Below are 22,245 nucleotides of genomic sequence, written 5' to 3'. Positions count from 1 at the left end.
CATAATCTTTGCTTACACTTATAAATATATCTTTGGGAGAAATTCCTAGAAGCAGAATTGCTACATCAATTGTAAATGTGCATTTAACATGTTGCACTCCATAGAGGTTGTGCTCATTTACACCCCCATCAGCAGCCTAGGAGCGTGCCTGTTTCCTTGCATGCTTGCCAACTCTTAAGATCCTAAAGATTCCTCTAACTTTAGTTGTAAAATTAAAGAGGTATTATTATTTGGATTGAGTTCTAAAAGACCTGCTGTTCTCGGAAGACATACTGAGTTGGTCCCGTTGGTGACTTCTGAAGAATGGGATTGCTTTGTCATTCTGCTTTCTTTTTTATACTTTTCTGTGTTGTCTGAAATATTTTCAGTGCACAGCCACTACTACATTAAACAAAAGCTTTGTGTTAAGTATCTTATATCTTAGATATAATTATGGATACTATATGTTTTTGCCCTATAAGCAGGTATATTATAGAAAGAGAAAACCCTCTTGTACAGGAAAAATTATCTGCTATCCCAGTGCTCCCCATGTACATAATAGTAATCCATCCACTGCTTTGGCTCTTTACGGACAGAGTTTTATTTTTCAAAGACACCATCCTCCATTTGAATGTTTCAGTGTACCAGCTGCACTGCCCTGAATGATTACTACAGTTTACAAAATGAAGGGTTTGTTTTGGAGTGTTGTCAGAATCTGATTTATTCCCTCATGTACTTCCATACCGTGTGCCAGGACCGTTGTTGGTTAGTTGCTAAGTTGTGTCCGACTTTTTTGAGAGCCCATGAACTGTAGTTGGCCAGGTTCCTCTGTCCGTGGAATTTTCCCAGGCAAGAATACTAGAGTGGGTTGCCATTCCCTTCTCCAGGGAATCTTGCCAACCCGAGGATGAAATGCATCTCCTGCATTGGTAGGTGGATTCTTTACCTCTGAACTACCAGGGAAGCCTGACCTAATACATATGAACCAGCTAATAAGAGACCAGGGAAGAAAATTCATAATGCAGTGTCCAGCATCATCTCAAGCTGGTGGCATGGACTGATGCCTGGCAGCAGTGTCCCCTCAGTCACACAAATTATTACTGCTGTTCCCTGGGAGGTCTAAGGCTGAGATTTTCCATTTCCTGAATTTCTCTGAATTCCCAATAGAACCCACCTGGCACCACAGTGATGCCACAGAACCTATATGGTAATTACCTGCTCCCCAGACTTCAGCTGTTTGTCCATATATCGTTTCACTTACCATGTGTTTTACTTTTGGTAGAATGGGAGGTACAGAATCATATCCCTTCTGGAACTATAGTGAAGGCCTTGATCTCAGGTGGCGAAAATGGGCCCTGGATGAAATTTATGAGAGCAGAGATAACAACAGAAGATTTCTTACAAGAATTTGGGAGACTTTGCTCTGAAATTGTAAGTGATAAACACACTTGAATTTCAATATTCTTTCTGTCTAGAATAGTGGATGCAACACTCATCCATTAAATTGGTTAAACTAAAAATGAAGAAGGGAAAACCTAATAACCCATTATAAGATTTTATTTGTTCCATCCCCAGGTACTCAATTTTAACTGCACAAATGAAAAATAAAAATATTATGTACATTAGCTATTGTTTATGTGAGGCTGGAATTGTTGCATAATGGTTTTGATCAGAAAGCTTGTTTAACGCAGTGATAACATTGAGCCTTTCTCTGGACTATGCATTGTTCTAAGCTCTTTATTTATATTAACTCCAATACCTTCACAATATAATTGCTAAAATATAATTTTAAATATAGTGAAGTTCTGTGGATGGATGTTGGTTTTGGTTAGATAACAATGAATGTACTTAATGTTATCCAAAGTGGTTAAAACAGTGAATATGATGTTATGTGGTCTTACCACAATTTTAAGTAAATGAATAAATATTTATATATATATATATATAAAACATTCTGCTAGGTCATAGAAAGCCAGCCCCAAAGACTACGTATTGTACAATTCCACTTATATGAAATACCCAGAACAGATAAATCTATAGAAGTAGAAAATAGAGTTGTTATTTTCTAGGACTGGGAGTATTGGGAAATCGGGGGCAGGGAGGCAGAGGAATGGGTAGTGACTGCTTATAGGTATGATGTTTCTTTTTTGGGTGACATAAGTGTTCTAAAACTGATTGTCTTAAGGGTTTTACACCTTTGTGAATACATTAAGAAGCACTAAAAAAAAAAAAAAAAAAAAAAAAAAAGAAGCACTGAATTTTACAGTTTAAATGGGCCACTTGTGTGATATATGAATTGTATTTCAATAAAGCTGTTGTAAAATGAGTGTGTGTATGTATAAAATAGCAGGCTTGCCATTGCAAACTTTGAAACATGATAAAATAAGAGGTTTTAAAACCCACAGAGACTGAATTTAAAATCACAAAAATTGATCAGAAACTGACATTCCGTTTGTCATGCTGAAGCTGAGACAATGCAGAATCATCAAATCTCTGGGTCATTAAAAATTAAAAAATTAAAAAATTGTGCTCTTCCCTGGTGGCTCAGATGGTAAAGTGTCTGCCTAAAATGCGGGAGACCTGGGTTCGATCACTGGGTCAGGAAGATCTCCTGGAGAAGGAAATGGCAACCCATTACAGTACTCTTGCCTGGAAAATCCTATGGACAGAGGAGCCTTTGTGAAAAATTAAATTACATCTGCTTAATTCACTTTTAGGGTTTCATGTATCCTCTTAGAGTCTTCAGAATCTTTTTGAAATTGACAATGAATGAGTGAAGTAAAGAATTCATTTAACTTGAATATTGATATAAATTGCTCCATTCCCTAACCACTGTAATTCTAATTCTAAGCAACTTTTTACAACCTTATATGCAAAGTTCTGCACCAGGGCTGAAAGAGAGAATTCCTTTTGGCAGCAAGCCAGAGGCCTGGGGTAGTGGCAGGAAGCCTGGAATATGTTTTTCTGTGTTGGTGATAAGCTGTTCTTACTCTTAATGATGGCTGGTTCTCTTCTCTCCCTACCTCCAATCTTAGTCAAAGACCTCCGTGCCCGTGGACTCCTTTTTCTCTCTGCTGACCAGTGAGCGAGTGACGAAGCAGTTTCCAGTGATGACTGAGGCCATAACTCAGATTCGGGCTAAAGGGCTTCAGACTGCAGTCTTGAGCAATAATTTTTATCTTCCCAATGGGAAGAGCTTTTTGCCCTTGGACCGGAAACAGTTTGATGTGGTAAGCTGACAGGGATCCAGAACAATCTGAATCAAGTCTCTGTCCTTACTTTAGGATGCAGCACTAACGCTGCCTCTTAGCAGGTCTTGAATGGGTTTGTTTATTCACACAGTTGACTGAGTTAGGATTAGACATGATAGGTGGGAAAGAGGACTTGCAAAGTATCCCTGAGCTGTGAGCAAGGTTATTTATGGGCTTTGATAACTGGGTGAAACCTCAGCTTCAGAGACTCCCTTTCATCTGGACTTGAACCTTAGTCATCAGATATCAGGGATTCCCAGGTGGTACAGTTAGTAAAGAATCTGCCTGCCAGTGCAGGAGACACAAGGGCTGCAGGTTCGATCCCTGGGTCGGGAAGAGCCCCTGGAGTAGGAAATGGCAACCCATTCCAGTATTCTTTCCTGGAAAATTTCGTGGACAGAGAGCCTGGCAGCCTAGAGCTTATGGGGTTGAAAAGGGTTGCACACAACTGAACTCACACAACAACAACAACAGCATCAGATAACATCTGTACTTTGATCAGCCCTCACCTTTTAATGGGCTCTTTGACCTTTTCAAAGACCAACCCCATTGCCCTCTATTTCTATGGCATTAATCCTTAGACCATTGCTGAGCAAACAAACTTACTGCAGGAAAGGAAATGTCTAATATGGTTGCTACTAGTCACACACATGGCTGTTAAACACTTGAGATGTGACGAGTGGCACTGAGCAACTAAATTCTATTCCAACTGAAATGTATATTATCACATATGACTAGGGGCCGCCGTGTGGGACAGTGTGTGAAGGGCTAGACTATCAAAGTACCTGAGAAGATTGTGAGTCAGGAGATGGTCTTCTGTGCCAGGATGTTACTTCTGTGAAAGGCTCCCCATTTTCCTCAAAGGAAGTATATTATCATTATCCTGGGACAGATAGAAGTTATTGATAGATGACTAGCTTAAACTTGAGTCAGAAAACACATTCTTTCAGAGCAGTGGCTGTGTACTGGGCCCTGGCTAGGCATGAAGGGCCACTGTGTTCAATGCGACTGACACAAGTCCTGCCCTCAGGAACATGCATTCACCACATCCGGTGGTCAGCTGCCACATGTGGCTAGTGGCTACTGTGTCAGACAGGGCAATATAGCATTTCTATCATTGTATAAATTTTACTGGATAGTGATATTTTAGAACATAAAATCTAATCAGGACTTCTCTGGCAGTCCCCTGCTCTGCTTTCACTGCAGGGGGCGGGTTCGATCCCTGTTTAGTGAACTAATACCCTGCATTCCATGCAGCATGGCCAAAAAAAAAAAAAAAAAAAAAAAACCAACTAGTGAAACAGACGAGCAGAAATTCAGAGTTCAAATATGGGAAATTAACCACCCAGCCTAATGCTCTCTTCACCTCCCACCTCCTCATTCATCGTTATACAGAGCCTGTCAAGATAAGAGTTCTCTTCCCTCTGTACCCTTGTCTGGCTCCTTACCCACTTTGACTCTTGGTTTCCTGGCTTGTCCATAGCACAGCCTTTCTCCAAACATCCTCCCCTTTGGGGGCTCAGGGACCTCAGCCATATTTGGATCCTGTCTGCAGCTTGCTGTGGGCAGTAGCTCTGATTCCCTGAACCGCAGTTTCCTCACCTGTGGTTCAGGAGCAGCAATTTTCTTTCTTTAGGGTGGCTGTGTGGATCTCAGACTATAATACATACAAAGCACTTTACAGAGTGCCTGGCAGATTATTTTCAGAGATTCCTTCCCTCCATTGCGGCAATGGGGATTATTATCTTGATCTGGACAAAATAGGTTGTCCAGGCTCACACTGGGCCCTTCAAGTGTTTAAGGATTTGTGAGCTTCTTTAACACGATGGACTCGTTTATGAAGACTTCATAGACTCTCTGGTGGGTGCTTTCAGGCAGCCTTTTCTGATCCATTTTCATATTTTAGGTCTGTAGGCGACCTGGAGTGTTGAAAATCTATTTCCTCAAGAGCAAGAGTTTACGTTTTTATCCTCTAAAGCTATGAGGAAAAATATTTATTTTGATAGAAGTAAAGCTGGGCTTCGCAAGTGGTGCTAGTGGTAAAGAACCCATCTGCCAATGCAGGAGACATAAGAGACGTGGGTTCGATCCCTGGGTCAGGCAGACCTGGAGGAGGGCACAGCAATCTACTCCAGTATTCTTGCCTGGAGAATCCCATGGACAGAGGAGCCTGGCAGGCTACAGTCCATGGGGTCACAAAGAGTTGGACATGACTGAAGCGACTTAGCTTGCACACAAAGCTAATATAACCATTCCTATGATCCCCATCATCTTTGGAGGCTGTTCCTAAACTTTTCAATAATATTATAGGACTCTGTTTCTGCTGAGGTGAATGTGGCTTTTAAATTTTGGTCCTCTAATTTGTTTAAGTAAAAACTTTTACATTATATTTTATTGTCAAAGAACATGTGATCTAAGATTTACCATTCTAGCTGTTTTTTACTATATAACACAAGAATGTTAGGTGTGTTCACATTTTCATAAAACAGAACCCCAGAAATTTTTTATCTTGTAAAACAGAACACAAGGAAAAGGCCAGGGGTGTTATCCAATTTAAATCTCAAGAATTTTTTCCCTTTCCCAGATATAATCACCTCTGAGAGGAGGTGTCTGCTTGCCAGATGTGGCCCAGATCCCAGGGTTTGCTCCCCTCTCACCTCTTGTCTTGGCTGTCCAGATGTGCTGCTTTCCTGTCACGTGATGCCTTCATTGGTGTCTGAAACACCTGGCTTCTCCACTACCCACTGTTGATGTTTTCTTCAGAAGGAATTTCTGTTTTCTTTTAGCTCATTCAGGTCCTTAGGAGACTGGGAAGAATAAGTAAGAGTAAGTTACTCAACATTTATTTACCCAAAAGGGCAGTTCTCCGCCAACCTTGAACAGTGGGAATTTGGAGGAGAGGGAGGGGCCCTCAGATTTGTCCTTGATCTTGGAGAGCAAGGGTCAATTCAGGAGTGAGTGAGGGATTTAGTTCTATTCTTAGGACAGACCCAGAGAATATTGGCTACAGGCCTCTATGGCTGTTTTAGACCTATTCACAGGAGATTAAGTCCTGGGGTCAATGTCAGAGGACTTACGGGGGTTGCTGGATCAGAGGTAACCTGACACTGAGACAGCTTTTCAGGGTTCTCCTGAACCCTCAGATGCCCCTCACCAGTTCTGGACTAGATAGAGTTTGAGGCAAGGCTGTCAGGATGGAGGAGGCTCTTTGCATGAAACCTGTCTTGGCCACTGACTATCTTTGGTGTCAGTCCTGTCTAGGTTGAATATAGCTCTTCATTTTTTCACTTCTGAAATATGGATATTAAAGTCATGTTTCTTTTAAAACAGTAAATACTGCCTTTCTTTCTGAAAACATGGTGAAATACTTACCCTAAAACTGAAATGTGCAGCTTTTCTTCTGTTCCTTGCAGCCACAATACCTAACATGAGCAGAATGCTGTATCATTTTGGAACACCTTCCAGTTTCACTAAGTTTCCCAACTACTGTTAAGATGGGTAAGATGGCTATCAGTGTTTCCATTTTCCTGATGAGTATATCCAAGTCACTCCACTTAAAAAAGCAACATCATTTTATATTATGACACTCTTAAGTTACTTGTTATGACAAATCTCCGCTGTCCCTCTGGTCTTCTTTTCAAAAAAACATACCGGGGTATAACATGGGAACACCACTTTTAGGGATGTTCATCTCTCCTTCCTGCCTCTCCCTCAGGTCGTGGAATCCTGCCTGGAAGGTGTCTGCAAGCCAGACCCCAGGATATACAAACTGTGTTTGGAGAGGCTCGGCCGGCAGCCTTCTGAGTCCATCTTTCTTGATGATCTTGGACCAAATCTAAAAGCAGCTGCCAGCCTTGGTATTCACACCATTAAGGTAATGGTCACTGTTTTTTGAACCCCTTTGTGCTTCAGACACTAGTGTTAAGTATTTCTTTGCAGTCCTCTTACACTCAGAGTTGGAGTTGCCTCTGGTGGTTTTTGCCCTTGCTGCCAGTCTTTTTTTTTTTTTTTTAATTATGAGGTCTAGTTGACTAGCAGCTTGTATTTTCAGTAGGAAGTAAGAAGGCATTTTGAGAAAAGAGTTACACAGGGAGGTGAATGGCAGGCTTAAGACATTTTGGGTGACAGTCCTGCTGGCCTGTTGATGCTGTTCAACTACCAGCCACTTGCACCACCTCAGTGCTTTGAAACAGGAGAAGCCATATGTGTGTGTGTTGAGGGAGGGGGTTCAGCTTTCTACGTTTAGGTTTTCATTATTAGCTGATGGGCCTATGGGGGCAGAATGGATATTCCAGTACAACATTTTGCCCTCCTGGCACAAGGGAGTATTAATGAACTTTTAACTGGCACTCTCTCCAGCAGATAAAAGAGTTTAATGTGGTTAGGAATTAAATGGGGGGAGGAAAGTCATTCTGAGGCTTTTTCATGAGCTGATTATGCTGGCTCCAAAGTCCTTGCTTAGAGAACTGGCTTTTGTTTATATTTTCCTCTATAAATGTACCCTCTTAGAGAACAGGTAGGAGGAGAGGTCAGGGTTGTCTGAGGATCCATGCTCAATATTCTCTTTGAAACCAGGTTCATGACCTAGAGACTGCAGTAAAGGAATTGGAAACTCTTTTGGGATTTCCATTGAGAATGGCTGTTCCAAACACTCGCCCTGTGAGAAAGACGATGGAAATTCCCAAAGATGCTTTGGAGAAGTACCTCAAAGACTTACTGGGGACCCAACCCACAGGTAGTTAAGTTTCTGCATTTTGGTAGAGGCTAGGCTTTCAGTCTGGATCTTCCTTTCTCTTCTAGTGGAATATGCTGGAGATAAAGATGCCATGTGGTAAAGAAAGTAGCCAGGTGGCCCTGCAGACCCGGGTGCTGCTCTGTTTTGCTGGGGAAAAAGCACTGACCTCCTTTTCTATGGGTGCCAGAGTGTACTTGGCTCTTGTTCCATGTGAGACCATGCCGTGGCAGCAGTTGCCTGCAAATGGCTGTCCCAGGGGAGAAGAACTTGCAGTATGTGCCTAGGATGTTTGGGTCTTTTTGATATTTTTGAGATGACAGCCTGTTTTGTGAAGATGACTTAAAAAGTCACATGAGTTTAAAATGAGACAATTTGTCTTCATCTTTCAGAGGTCCCTCTCTTCTTTTTCATATTCCACCCTCAGAAAAACAGGTGCTTCAATACCTTTTTTTTAAAAAAAAAATTTTTTATTATAGTTTCATGAACTTTTGAAGAAATTTTTACCTGGTGCTCAAGTTTGATCCTTGAAAGTACTCTTTGTATGCAGCTTCATGTGAGGAATTTTTTCCCTTGATGGATTGTTGTAGAGCCTTTACAAAGTTGAGGGAGCCTTTCTGACCAGACCAGGCAACTCAGGCAAACTCCCACTGCCTGTTCTTCTGATCAAGTGAAATGAATCTTATGTGTCAAGTTCATCTCATTGACAAGACCAGGGCTAATTAGGCTGTTTCTTTTTGTTGCTGGTTTGTTTTGGCTTCCTGGCTGTGGGATCTTAGCTTCCCCTCCGGTGCCCCCTGCAGTGGAAGTGCTGTGCTGTGCTGTGCTTGGTCGCTCAGCCATGTCGGACTCTGTGTGACCCTATGGCCTGTAGCCAGGCTCCTCTGTCCATGGGGATTTTTCAGGCAAGAATACTGGAGCGGAACTGCAGAGTCCCCATATAAACTAGTTCTGCAAGGGAGCCTCACAGTTTAGCTTGATGGAATGGGAAATTGCATCTCTGAAAGCAGGCCTCTGCATAGCTGCTCTCAGCTGTCACACTAGTATCAGGTGTGATGTGCCCAAGCATGGGGTGAGGGACACACAAGGGCACCTTTTGTCCTTGGCTTAAAGCATTCCAGTCAGCAAGATGGGTTGCCATGACTGTGCTTGTGGTTGATAAACAGAACTATAAGGCTTTTCTCATGGAGCAGAAATAGGCAGGAAGGACAAAACTAGACACCTGCACAAAGTGAAAATTGTTGTGATGTAAATTCAGCGGCCTTTGCTACATTATAATGTGACATTGGAGATTTGACCCAGTCATGTCTGGTACCCAGGGAGGAGATGCTTTCCTTACAGTGCATTCCAAATCAGAATGCTCTTGGTGCATGTGCAGTACTCATTAGAAAGAAAGAGTCTCTGTCCACATCTGTCCTCCAGAGCTGGTTTGAGTTTTCCTTGCTTCCAAACTTACAGGCCCATTGGAACTCCTTCAGTTTGATCACGGGCAGTCAAATCCCACCTACTACGTCAAGCTGGCTAACCATCAGCTGGTTCTGAGGAAGAAACCCCCCGGGACACTCCTTCCATCCGCGCATGCAGTAGAGAGGGAGTTCAGGTAAATTCTCAGAGTGAGGGTTATGCTCACTGTCCCCAGCCTCCATAGCCCCACCCCTGGGGCAAGTCAGCACCCCTCATAGTGCCTTGAGACGTTTAAAATTTTAAGTATGATGCTCCAAGATTATTTCAGATAAGAACATGTCCCCTAATTTTAGGAGCTTGTTTTCTCTAACTAAACTTGTAGGAGACAAGACTTTTTGAGATTCTACTAAATGGGGCTATTGCCCAAAGAGTTGAGTTGATAGTTATTGAAACTATCCATGAGTTGACAGTTGTTGAAACCTGGGATTCCTTGTATGAATCTTTCTACTTCTGTATATGTTTGATATTTTTTATAATAAGATGTTTAAAACAATAAATGTGTTATAACCCATCCCAAGTAAAATCTCTTGCTTCACAAATAGGAAAACTTAAACATAGTAGGTTGAGGCTTCCCTGGTGGTCCAGTGGACAATAATCTCCCTTGCAATGCAGGGAACACTGGTTAGGGGACACCAGTTTGATCCTTGGTCTGGGCAGATCCCACATGCCTCGGAGCAACTAAGCCTGGGGCCACAGCTACTGAGGCTACTCTCTGGAGCCCGGGAGCTGCAACTACTGAAGCCTGAGCACTCTGGAGCCGGTGCTGCATAAGGGAAGCCCCCACAATGAGAAGCCCGCATGCACACCACACTAGAGAGTCGCACCCACTCTCTGCAACTAGAGAAAGCCTGTGCACAGCAATGGAGACCCAGCACAGTCAAAATAAATATTAAACAAAACAAAGCATAGTAGGTTGAAAAACCTAGCTCCAAATCCTTGGACAGTGAGTGATAGCGTGATGACTGGGCTCCAGAGTGGAGCTTCCTCTCCTAGAAGACTTTCTCTGCCTCCTCCTCCACCTTCCTTCCGGCCTATCATGTTCTCCAGAAGGAAAGTTGCAGCGAGTAGTCAGGAAAATGTGATTTTAGCTCTTGGTCTCGTCTCGTTATTTACTGTCTCTCCTCTGACTTTTTGGTTCCTTATGTCTGACTCTCTGTATTACAGCTACTGATGACTGACATTTATGAAGGCTTTGGGGTTCATTTGTGAAGCCCGCAGAAGTCCTATAGCTATGTATGAGCATTTATATTTATATATGTGCCCATGTGACAGAATGTGCTTACAGAAGCAAAACCCTGAAATGTGGAACTACCACTATGTATGCATTCTGCTTGGGGACTCTCTCCAACTTCCCAGTGTTCTGAGGAATTCTGGACTGTTCGAAGGACATCCAAAAATCCAAAATGCACAGAATTTCCATTTTAGTAAAGGAATAAAATGTGCACTTGAAGATGAAACATGTATCTGCTTATAAAATGCTAAATCAAATTTGGAAAACTGGGAAAACAGTATAACACAATTTGTAAAAACCTCAGGGTAGTCATATTTTTATACCTAATAATTCCAATAGAGGATCTCTCTTTAAAAAATAGTTCTAAATAGGGAGAAAACCTTTATGCATTAATATGCTGACTGCAGTGTCATTTACAGTAAAAAAAATGGAAATAACCTATAGATGCAGTAATCAAGAAATGATTTTGCAAACCTTGGTATTTCTATTTGTTGGAACAATAATAGTAATAGCTAATACTTACTGAGTGTTCAGTATCTGTCAGGCACTATAATACATGCTTTGAATGTATTGTTAATTCAGATAATTCTCAGCAACCCCCTGATATGGTCCTATTATGGCCGCTGTTTTATAGAAAAATGAAGCTTAAAAAAACTGAGCAACATGCCTAGTGATATATAACTAGTATGTGAGGGATGGAGCCTGGCTTCACACCCAGGGGTGGTAGGATTCCATAGCCCAGTCTTAATGATTATACTGTGATTGCTGCCAATAAAAGGATGCCTGTAATAAAATGTATATGATAAAATCTTAATGTAGCAAAAACAGATACAAACTATATATGTCTTAACTGTTTTTTTTTTTTTTTTTTGTAAAGACTTATACATTGAAACATTAGGAGAAGGCAATGGCATCCCACTCCAGTACTCTTGCCTGCAAAATCCCATGGAAGGGGAGCCTGGTAGGCTGCAGTCTGTGGAGTCGCTAAGAGTCTAACCGAGCAACTTCACTTTCACTTTTCACTTTCATGCACTGGAGAAGGAAATGGCAACCCACTCCAGTGTTCTTGCCTGGAGAATCCCAGGGACAGGGGAGCCTGGTGGGCTGCCGTCTATGGGGTCTCACAGAGTCGGACACGACTGGAGTGACTTAGCAGCAGCAGCATACATTGAAACAAAAATATTGGAAAGGAACACACCAAAAAATTTACTGTTATCACGTTTTGGTGGTTTGTCAGTACAAATTGTTAAATGACAGAAACCCACCTAGCCTGATTTAAGTATTCAAAAAAGTAAAGGAGAAGTGGTAAAATGTAGTGACTTCATTATCTAAATCTTTCAGGTATGGCTGGATCCAAGGGCCCAAATAATGTCACCAGGACCCATTTGTTCTCTCTCTCCATCTCTCAACACTTGTTTCCTTGATAACCCGAGTGAACACTATAGGATACTTCCTGAGTTTGACTTACTGGCCTAATATGGGTCACAAGTTTGTTCCTGAACCAATCTCTGTGGTTAGGAGGATGCATGGTTCAGATTGGCCAAATCTGGGTCATGTGCTCAACCCTGAAATCAGGGTTGAATCACTGTCATCCAAAGCATGTGAACTACAGCTGGGGAGAGTTGTTTCCCAAAGGAATGTCTAAGGTATTAATATTAGAACATGAAAAGGGAAAAGGACATCAGGCAGGCAAAAGCAGGAGAGTCAGTTATTGGTGATAAGACTAATTATTCTTCTATTTTAAAAATGTCTTCCTTACATGTTTCATAAAATTTACCAGTAAACTCATCTGGGCCTGGAGTTTTTTTAGGAAAAGGTTTTTGCTTATGGGTTCAATTCAATAAATTTTGGATTATTTAGGTCTTTTATTTCATCTTACCTTAGCTTTGGAAGTTGTAATTTCCAAGGAATTTGTCCATTTATATTTTAAAATACATAAAATTATGTTATAAATATATATAAAGTTATATATGTCCACTTCATATGAACAATTAAATTTATTGTTCAAAATATTTCCTTACTGTCCTTTTAATGTATGTAGGATTTCTAGTGATGTCCTCTCTTTACGATTCCTGCAATTGACTGATAATTTGTATTTTCTCTCTCTCTTTCATCAGTCTACTTAAGGATTTATCGTTGCGTTGAAGAGTACAAATGCTTAGTTTTATTAATTTTTCTGTTTATTTTCTATTTCATTTAGTTTTCCTCAGAGCTTTATTCCTTTCCATCTGCTTACTGTGGATGTATTTTTACCTTCTTAGCTATAACCTTACATTTTGTAATTGTAAATGATTTACATTTTCCTTCTTTCCTAACATGAGCTTTCAAAGTTATGAATCACTTTCTAAGCACATCTGCATCCCACAAGTTTTGACATGTATTATTATTATTACAGTTTTTTAATGTTTTTTAATGTTCCTTTAATTCCATTGTCAAGGAATGTAGCTCAGTTGGTAAAGAATCTGCCTGCAGTGCAGGAGACCCGGGTTCGATCCCTGGGTTGGGAAGATCCCCTGGAGAAGGAAATGGCAACCCACTCCAGTATCCTTGCCTGGAAAATCTCATGGACAGAGGAGCCTGGTGGGCTATAGTCCATGGGGGCGCAATGAGTTGGGCATGACTGAGCGACTAACACTTACACTTAATTCCATTAAGGTCTTGGAAATACTAAGATTTTGATACTTGGAAACTTTTAGGACTTATTTTATGGACCATTACATGATAAATCTTGGTGACTGTACTGTGTGCCCTCATGAAGAACATATATCCTGTGGATGTCGTGTGAGTGTTATAGAACTGTCCAACAGATCAAGTTGGTTGGTAGTGTTGTTCTTATCTTACTACTTCTAGTTAGTCTGATAAAGTCAGTTAATGATAAAGGCATTCTAAAGTCTCAGTTATGATTGTCAGTTTGTCCATTACTGTCTTTAATAATGAAATTTTTACTCCAGGTATTTTAAAGCTCTGTTATTAGGCACATACACATTTATGTTTTTTTATTTTTTTAATTGAAGTATATTTATTTAATGTTATGTTTAATTTCTGCTATATAGCAGAGTGACTCAGTCATACATATATATATTGTTTTGCATATTCTTTTCCATTGTGGTTTGTCACAGGATATTGAATAGAGTTCCCTGTGCTATACAGTAGGGCCTTGTTGTTTAAGGCACATACACATTTATGATTATAATATCTTCCCGGTGAATTAACTCTTGTATTGTTCTGAAATGTCCCTCTTTATCTCTAGTAGTTCTCTTTGTCTTAAGTCTCTTTTTCTGATATTAATATAGTTACACCAGCTTTCTTATGCTCACCAATTTCATGGAACTTCTCTTTCCATCCTTTCATATTTTATTCATTTTTTCTATGTTTTTATAGTTAAAGCATATTAAGTCTTGCTTTTGTATTCGGTAGAGCAATTTTTGTCTTTTAATTGGAATGCTTACGCTATTAAATTGAATGTAATTATCAATATATTTGACTCAGGTCTATGATTTTCCTATTAGATCTTTGTCCCATTTCTCTTCTGTTCTCCTTGCCTTTTTGCCTTCTTGGGTCAATTGAAATTTTTAAAGTTTAGCATTCCATTTTGATTTTTGCATGTACCATTTTAAAATAAAAAAAATAATTTCAAGAAAATCTGATCACCTCATTCAGCAGTGTCTCTCATCTTTGTTCTGTCAGGATAATGAAAGCCCTTGCAAATGCTGGAGTCCCTGTCCCCAAAGTTCTTGACCTTTGTGAAGACTCAAGGTAATGTTCAGATTTATTTTTTCCATTGTATATTCAAGCTACAGAAAAGTCCATATATTAACTCAAATTCTAGTTTGCTAGAGTAAAGACAAGTAAAATTCAAGTAGAAAAGAGATTTTATAGCAACCTCCCCTAGAGTGGTTTAAGTTATCCTGAAAGATAAATGCCTGCTTTTGTGAGAATTGGTAGGAAACATCTTTTCTAACATTTAAAGAGCATATGTCCATGTAGCTTCATGTTGTTTGTTTTAATTAATTTTTTTATTGGGGGCTTTCTAAATTGTTTTTGAATTGCATTATAATATACTTTCTGAGTCTCTTTTTTCCTGATTTTCTAATTATGAAAAATTTGAAACATGCATAGAAATTGAAAGAGGAAAAAACAGTACAGTCAGCACCCATTTACACTTCATCTAGATGAAAACATTTGTTAACATTTTGCCACATTTGCTTTCTGTGTGTATATATATGTGTGTGTGTGTGTGTGTGTGCGTGTGTGTATATATGTAAGTGTATGATATAGACAAAATAATTTTATAGAAATAGTTAATATATAAACATTTTCTAATTTACTGTTTTGATAAATAATTATATAATTGTTTTATAAGTAAGTATATTTCATATGTATGTAATTATTATTCACTGAACCTTTTGAAGTAAGTTGCAGACAGCACATATCTCCTAAGAATAAAGACATGTTCTTTCATAACTCCAGCAGCAGTATTACACTTAAACTAAAAATAATTTAAATGTTCAAGTCAGGATGAATATTTATAACAGAATTTTCAAAACAACTTTTCAGAGTACTAAACTGATTTCTAGTAGTGACGAAAAGATTGATTAATGACATTTTGGTGTGTCACCCTAATACTTTGGGGTGTTGTATATGTCATTCATTTCACTGAATAATGATGAAAATAACATCAACAACAAGAAAGGATATTTATTGAACCCTCGTGGAACCAGACACATATGCCAGGCATTCCCTATATATTGCTCCCTTAATTCTTATAGCTATTCTTTGAAGCTTTATAGATTTAGTAAAAACAAAGCTCAGAGAGGTTTAATATGTTCCTCAGGATCACAATTCTAGGAAGGGCAGAGGTGGGACTTAAGCCTGGTTCTGTGTGACTCCAGACCTGACCCCCCACCCCCTGACCCAACATGCTGCTTTCCTGTATTATCACAATCCCATTCTGAGTAGATTCCAAAGAGAAGAGAGGCATGCTGGCAAGGAAGTGTAGACAGGGATGTTTATGTGTGGCTTAGTTTGGGGAAAGAGTACTTCTAACTTCCACTTCTGTGCAGAGGAAAAAGGAAATTTCCAGTACTCTGAGTCTGAACTCCCATCCAGCACTTATAGCTTACACACAGGACAGAGCAGTGCCCTAACAGCCTGCCACAGCACGGGCGCTGAAACACCCTGTTTGTGTCCCTCCCAGTGTCATTGGTACCCCTTTCTATCTGATGGAATACTGCCCAGGCCTCATCTACAAAGACCCCTCTCTGCCAGGCTTGGAGCCCAGCCAGAGGCGGGCCATCTACACTGCCATGAACAGAGTCTTGTGCAAGATTCACAGTGTGGACCTCAAGGCTGCAGGCCTGGAAGACTATGGGAAACACGGTGAGCACCGGGCCCCTTGTCTTCTGTGCTGATGTTTCCTCACTGGTCCTCTGCTTTCTGGATTTCCATTGTGCCAGGACTTTAAGGCACCATTGGTAAACGTGAGGTGGGCTTGTTAGCTTCCTAATTGAAAATCCACTTTCATTTTAGTGCAGGTGTTGTTTACCTAGATGTTTTGTCCTGAGATAAATCCCTCCATGGACTATAGAATCTCTTTTCCCTGCAAATTTTATCTCACTGTATTATTTAAATCTTTCTTTTTTTCTGATACTGACTGGCCAAAAGTACTTAAGATATGTATTTTCTTCTTCATTTTTTTTTACCATTTCGTCTAAATATTCTTTTCAACAGGGGTAAATTTTTTTTAAACGCCACTGTATTGTATAATTTATTGCTGCTCTTTTCTTTATTTTATTTTATTTTTTAAATTGTCTGAGAGCTCCAGTTGTTACTCATCCTTGTAAACACTTGGTGTTGTCAGGATTTCCCTTTTCCTTTTTTTTTTGGAAGTCAGTTGTATTGAAAGGTAGCATTTTATGAATTTTGACAAATGCACACAGCTTTATAACCACCATCACAACTGTCTCCATGCTTTTGCATGCAGATACTTTAGCATGAGCCACAGAGTTTCACTTTGCCCTGCGCATTCAAAATTATCTGACTCAATGCATTCCTGACTGTGGTTAAAAAGAATCTCAGTAAGCTGTATTTTGTTCTTTCTCTGCTTTTAACTAAAGCATGCCTATTCCTCTAGGACTGTATCAAATGCTACAGTATGTATCCAATGTACATCGACTTCCTGACATATTTTTACCAAGTTTCCTAAAATTCTATCACTCTGTAGGCACATGATGTGAGGCCTCAAAACTAACCATTTGAGAAACTTTGCTACCACATAGGAGGCTTGCTGACTTCCCAGTCACAATAGAGGGAGTTCTCTACCCTTTCCACTTGTAGCCAGATCTGTATCAAATGCTAATTTTTTACCAGAATTACCAATTTAGTGGGGTTCCCCTCCATCTTGGTGGTCTCACTGGAAGATATTTATAATAATTTATTTGTTGTCTATCCAAAATTTTGAACTGTGGTGTTGGAAAAGACTCTTGAGAGTCCCTTGGACTGCAAGAAGATCCAACCAGTCCATCCTAAAGGAGATCTGTCCTGGGTGTTCATTGGAAGGACTGATGTTGAAGCTGAAACTCCAATACTTTGGCCACCTGATGCAAAGAGCTAACTCATTTGAAAAGACCCTAATGCTGGGAAAGATTAAGGGCAGGAGAAGGGGACAACAGAGGATGAGATGGTTGTATGGCATCACTGACTCAATGGACATGAGTTTGGGTAAACTCCGGGAGTTGGTGATGGACAGGGAGGCCTGGCATGCTGCGGTTCATGGGGTCGCAAAGAGCTGGACACGACTGAGTGACTGAACTGAACTGATCCAAAATTTCAACTTAACTGAGCATCCTATATTTCATCTGGAGCCCTAGTTACTAGTAAAAGGGCCAGTAGGCAAAGACAACAGATGTTGCCTATATTGATATGTTGTTTCAGGATGGAAAGAGCCCTGGAACAGAAGTTAGATGCTGATTTGTGGGGTGACCTTGGGCAAGCCCCATTACTTTGTCATAGTTTTCTCAAGAATAGAGGTTGAGTAAAAAAGCCCTGCCCTGCCCCCCTCACAGCATTGATATGAAAAGCAAAGGAGATGGCACCTGTTCCAGTGCTGTGAATGGACAAAGCCGCTGTCACATGAAGCCGTGGGCAGTGTGACATCCCATTGCACAGTGAAGACAGGACAGTTTAAGGAGGGCTCTTCTATGCGCTGAGTGGATCCTTTGCCTTTTAGTTTTAAAGTGGACCATTCTGATATACTTTCCACTGACCTATTAGGTTGACAAAGAGACGAAGCAGAAATCTGGTCTGATTTTATATAACTCAGGGTCAGGCTCCTGGGCTGCTGGCTATGTCTTAAGGCTTATTACATAAAGCAGCTTCCTCAGATTTCACATTCACTGGTCCAGCTACAGGGCCATCAGGTATTCTTTTCAAGTATCCTGTAATTTCTTAAGTTATGTTAGGAATCCTGCTGCTGGGCAGGGCACAGGCTGTGTATAGCTAATACACCATTTGTGTAAAATTGGTACATTTAAATAAATTTAATTTATTTGTACACGTGAAGAATATCCCCAAGAGGATGCCTAAGAAATTGGCCACATGGTTTACCATTGGGGAAAAAGGGCTGAGTGGCTGGGCAGGGGATTGGGGATTTATTGTACACATTTTTGTCACTTAAATTTTGAACCAGGTAAATATATGATTTATTGAAGAGAACAAATATAAATTTGTAAGGGGAAAAAAAGCACATAAACATGATTTCTGATGAAAAGGAACTTTTGACAAAGATCCCTTTAGGTCCAATCAAGTTATGACAAAGAAACTTTCCACCAAGGACCTACAGAGAGCATAATTCCCTTTTTTTCATCCCAGAGGGCAGGCTGCTTTGGGGAGGAAGGGTGTTTGTGCCTTGGCAGGCCTGCTTGAGGCCAGTGGCCAACAGAGCAGAAACACAGGGACAGCTGTACCTGCTTCCCATGAGAAGGGAGTGTGCGCAACACTGGGGTGGTGTGTGCATGGGGGACAGGGGGACATCCTAAATCCACATAGATTAACCTGAGGGGCTCCTTCAACAAAGGTTCAGCTCCTGGAGGCTTTAGTATTTGATTTCTTATGATAATTTTCAAACTTACAGAAACATTCAGTAGTGCTGTGAATAACTATATCCCATGACTGATTTTAAGAATGACTAACTTTTGCCATATTCATTTATCTCTTTCTGTATTTATCTATCTGCATGATTAAGAGACCCTGACACTTGACTTCTAAGTGCTTCAGTATGCATTTCCTAATAATAAGACCATCCCCCAGCACCATTATCACATCCAAGAAAATTTACCATTTTCTCAGAATATCTAAGACCCAGTCCATATTCGATTTCCTCATTATTCCTCTGGTACCTTTTATAAGCAAGGTTTTTTGGTTCCAAATCAGGATCTGATTGAAGAGTCTAGAACAAGCCCCTCACCAATTTTTTAAAATGAGTTTTTAAAGGTACCAGTTAAGTGTATTATAGATTTATTTTGATTATGGTTTCATTTACTGCTGACTTCTACTTGCTATAATTCTGAAAGCTGAAAGTTAGTTCTCAAGGCTTGATTTGTTTTGGGTTGAATTCCTTGGGTTTTGATCCTCTTACAGCTCTGCTGGATCATTCTAATGACAGGTGAATAGATGCTCCGAGTGTGCAGTTGACTCCATGGAAGAAGCCCAATCTCTCTATTGTTGTCCTCAAGCTCCTGGGAAACATTTTTCTCTCAGATGAGGGGTCAGGGCTTGACTTAGAGCATGGGCCTGGTATATTATTTATTATTAATAGTGACAATAATTGTCATTTGACAGCAATGACGGTGACAGTAATAATGGCCATTATTCATTGAGCAGCCTTCTGTGTTTGGCATGTTATATATGGATTTCATTTGTCCTTCACAACGGTCCTAGGGAATATAGGTATCAGTACACCGATTGTACGGATGAAGCAATGGAGGTTTAGAAAGGTTAAATCATTTGAAAAGCTTAACTGTGAGCCAGGTAACTCCAGAACTCGTTTCTAGTCTAAGGTCCCATAACTTGCAAGTTCCTCAACTGTGGTAACTCTGGGTTTCTTAATAAACAACTGAATAATAGCAAATGCTCATGTGTTACTTACTACATGCCAGGAACAGTTTCAGGGCCCTTACATTTTTTTTTTTTTCAGGTTTTTTATTTTATTTTATTTTTAATTGGAGGATAGTTGCTTCACAATGTTGTATTGCTTTCTGCTGTACATTGAAGTCAATCAGCCATAAGTATATGCATTTTATCCTCCCAACAACTCTAATGAGGGCCACCTCACTGATGACCAATAAGGGCATGGAGACATAAAGTAACCTATCTGAGACCACACAGAGAATGGCAGGGCTGGGAACCAAACTCAGACCATCTATCCCGGTGTCCATGCTCTTAGCCAAGCACTGTCCTCTAGCTAAGAAAGGATTTATTAAAGGCTGTTAGGAAGCTTATAGGATCTCTGAGAGGGCCAGAGATCAGGCTCAGAGGGCTGTGTGGCTGGGAACAATGCCCAGATCACACAGATCCAGCCAAGACAAAATAGCAGTGGCTTCCAAGTTGAGGGAGCAGGAGCATCAGGTGGAAAATTCTCCAGTCATGGGATGAAGATGCCTCAGACATTACAAAGGGTTTCATGCAGTGGTTGATTTCTGAAACCTTTGGAGTTTGTTGAAATGGCACACCATATTCTAATCTCCTTTCCCTCAGGGGACTATGTTGCACGTCAGGTGCAAACGTGGATCAAGCAGTATCGAGCCTCAGAAACCAGCACCATTCCAGCAATGGAGAGGCTCATCGAGTGGCTGCCCCTCCACCTTCCCAGGCAGCAGCGGACCACAGTGGTGCACGGGGACTTCAGGTCAACTTGGCATGAGGAGGGTTGATATTTATATGTGGAAAGTGATGGGAAGGGCATTTGAAGGGGAAAGAAGCAGCTGGTCTTGCCCCAGTTTACTGCTGACAACTATCCATGCACAATTATCTCCCTGTGCATGGCCTTTAAGGAAGGGTTTGTCAGCTTTGACACTACTGACATTTGGGGCCTTTGCCACCGCAAGAGTTAGTACCACCCCCAGGTCCGAAGGCGCAAGCACGGGCTCCAGTTGTAACTACTGCAGGACACACACCTCCAAAACTGCATTGCTGTCAACAGCCACAGCAGTGATTTTACTCATGAGTCTACAGTCTGGGGAGTGACTTTAAGGCCAGGGACTGAAATCGCCTGGTGGCTCACTCACACATCTGCATGGGGGCAGAGGAGAGCTGGGCTCCCTGAATCTCTTTCTGTATATCTATGGTTTCTCAACCAGTCACTTCAGTATGGGGCTTCCCAGGTGACTCAGTGGTAAAGAATCTCCCCGCCAGTGCAGGAAATGCAGGAGATGTGGGTTCAATCCCTGAGTTGGGAAGATGTCCTAGAGGAGGAAATGGTAACTCATTAAGTACTCTTGCCTGGGATATTTTATGGACAGAGGAGCCTGGTGGGCTACAGTCCATAGAGTCGTAAAGAGTCAGACACGACTGAGCAACTGCACACACACGTACTCTCCAGTATAGCATCTTCTGGGTAGTTGGACTTCTTACCTGGTAGCTCAGGGCTGCAAAGGTGTGTATTCTGAGGGGAGAGAGCCAGATGGGAGCTGATCACCTTTTCTGTCCTTGTCCTGGGAGTCACTCGGCACCACTTCCACCTGCATCATAATTGTTAGAAGTGAGATGCTTCCAAAGGTGAAGGATTAGACTCTTCCTTTTGTGGCAAGAGTGTAAAAAAATTGCAAACCTGTTTTAAAACCATCTCAGGGAAGGAGAATTACCAGAACCAGGATACTGTCTCTACGTGGCAAGGGCTGCCTCACCAAAGCTATGGCCCTTGGTAGAGGAACACAGCTGTCCCTTGGCCTTGTGCTGAGAAGGGGCTGGGGAATTAATATGCAGGCCCCCTTCCCATTACCTGTTGGTATCCCCATTGGCTGAGCCAGAGGGCAAGGGAGCTGGTGGATGCGGCCTTTGCAGGCTTCTGGGTACATGGGGCACAGAGGGGTGGGAAGTGTGTTTGGAGGGGCCAACAAAATAAACACTCAGCATGGAACACTCCCCAGTGGTCAGTTCTCTTAGTGCTGTCTCCATTCCTTGCGGCTCCTTCAGACTGGACAACCTGCTGTTCCATCCGGAAACTGCCGAGGTGGTTGCTGTCCTGGACTGGGAACTTTCTACCTTAGGCGACCCCCTTGCCGATGTGGCCTACAACTGCCTGGCTCACTACCTGCCATCCGGTTTTCCCATTCAGCCAGGTAGGAACTGCTGCTGGGGGAGTGGGGATGGAGCCGCCTCCATTCTCAAAGATTTGGGCAAACTCAGCTGAAGTAGTTGGTGATTGGGCTGCTTCATGAAATTCAGGTATTTAGTATTTCTCCTACAGTATCATTTTTAATGACAGCATAGGATTTCATTGTTAAAGAATTAACTCATTCAAGGCATTTGGTTTGATTTCTATTTGGGTATTTGTTTCCAGTTTGTTTGTTTTTTTTTCTTACTAACTTCCC

The 22,245-nt window shown here is 41.2% G+C and overlaps 1 protein-coding gene and 1 long non-coding RNA gene across 10 annotated transcripts in view; one reads left to right on the top strand and one right to left on the bottom strand.

Annotated features, from left to right (window-relative positions):
* LOC122693885 (acyl-CoA dehydrogenase family member 10) overlaps positions 1 to 22,245 on the top strand; it is a 51,376-nt gene that overhangs the window by 5,875 nt on the left and 23,256 nt on the right. For 8 of the 9 annotated variants that reach the window (XR_006341053.1, XM_043901823.1, XM_043901822.1 and 5 more), the window contains exons 3-11: positions 1,262 to 1,410; positions 3,015 to 3,209; positions 6,946 to 7,104; positions 7,806 to 7,965; positions 9,421 to 9,562; positions 14,345 to 14,413; positions 15,855 to 16,036; positions 20,411 to 20,561; positions 21,848 to 21,993. Coding sequence is in view for 8 of the 9 variants with exons in the window: in XM_043901823.1 (XP_043757758.1) it covers positions 1,262 to 1,410; positions 3,015 to 3,209; positions 6,946 to 7,104; positions 7,806 to 7,965; positions 9,421 to 9,562; positions 14,345 to 14,413; positions 15,855 to 16,036; positions 20,411 to 20,561; positions 21,848 to 21,993 (1,353 nt within the window). In the remaining variant the exon portion in view is untranslated. The remainder of the gene's footprint in view (positions 1 to 1,261; positions 1,411 to 3,014; positions 3,210 to 6,945; positions 7,105 to 7,805; positions 7,966 to 9,420; positions 9,563 to 14,344; positions 14,414 to 15,854; positions 16,037 to 20,410; positions 20,562 to 21,847; positions 21,994 to 22,245) is intronic. The other variant, XM_043901828.1, reaches the window with a different exon arrangement.
* Positions 1 to 22,245, bottom strand: part of LOC122693890 — a 29,012-nt gene that overhangs the window by 4,588 nt on the left and 2,179 nt on the right. The window contains exons 2-3 of the long non-coding RNA XR_006341057.1: positions 21,287 to 21,393; positions 5,888 to 6,037 (exon numbers count right to left, since the gene is read on the bottom strand). This is a non-coding gene — a long non-coding RNA (uncharacterized LOC122693890). The remainder of the gene's footprint in view (positions 1 to 5,887; positions 6,038 to 21,286; positions 21,394 to 22,245) is intronic.

The sequence above is a fragment of the Cervus elaphus genome, chromosome 5 (genome assembly GCF_910594005.1).
Source record: "Cervus elaphus chromosome 5, mCerEla1.1, whole genome shotgun sequence".
Taxonomy (NCBI): domain Eukaryota; kingdom Metazoa; phylum Chordata; class Mammalia; order Artiodactyla; family Cervidae; genus Cervus; species Cervus elaphus.
Note: the sequence above shows the minus strand (reverse complement) of the source record. Positions and strands in the feature narration are given on the sequence as shown.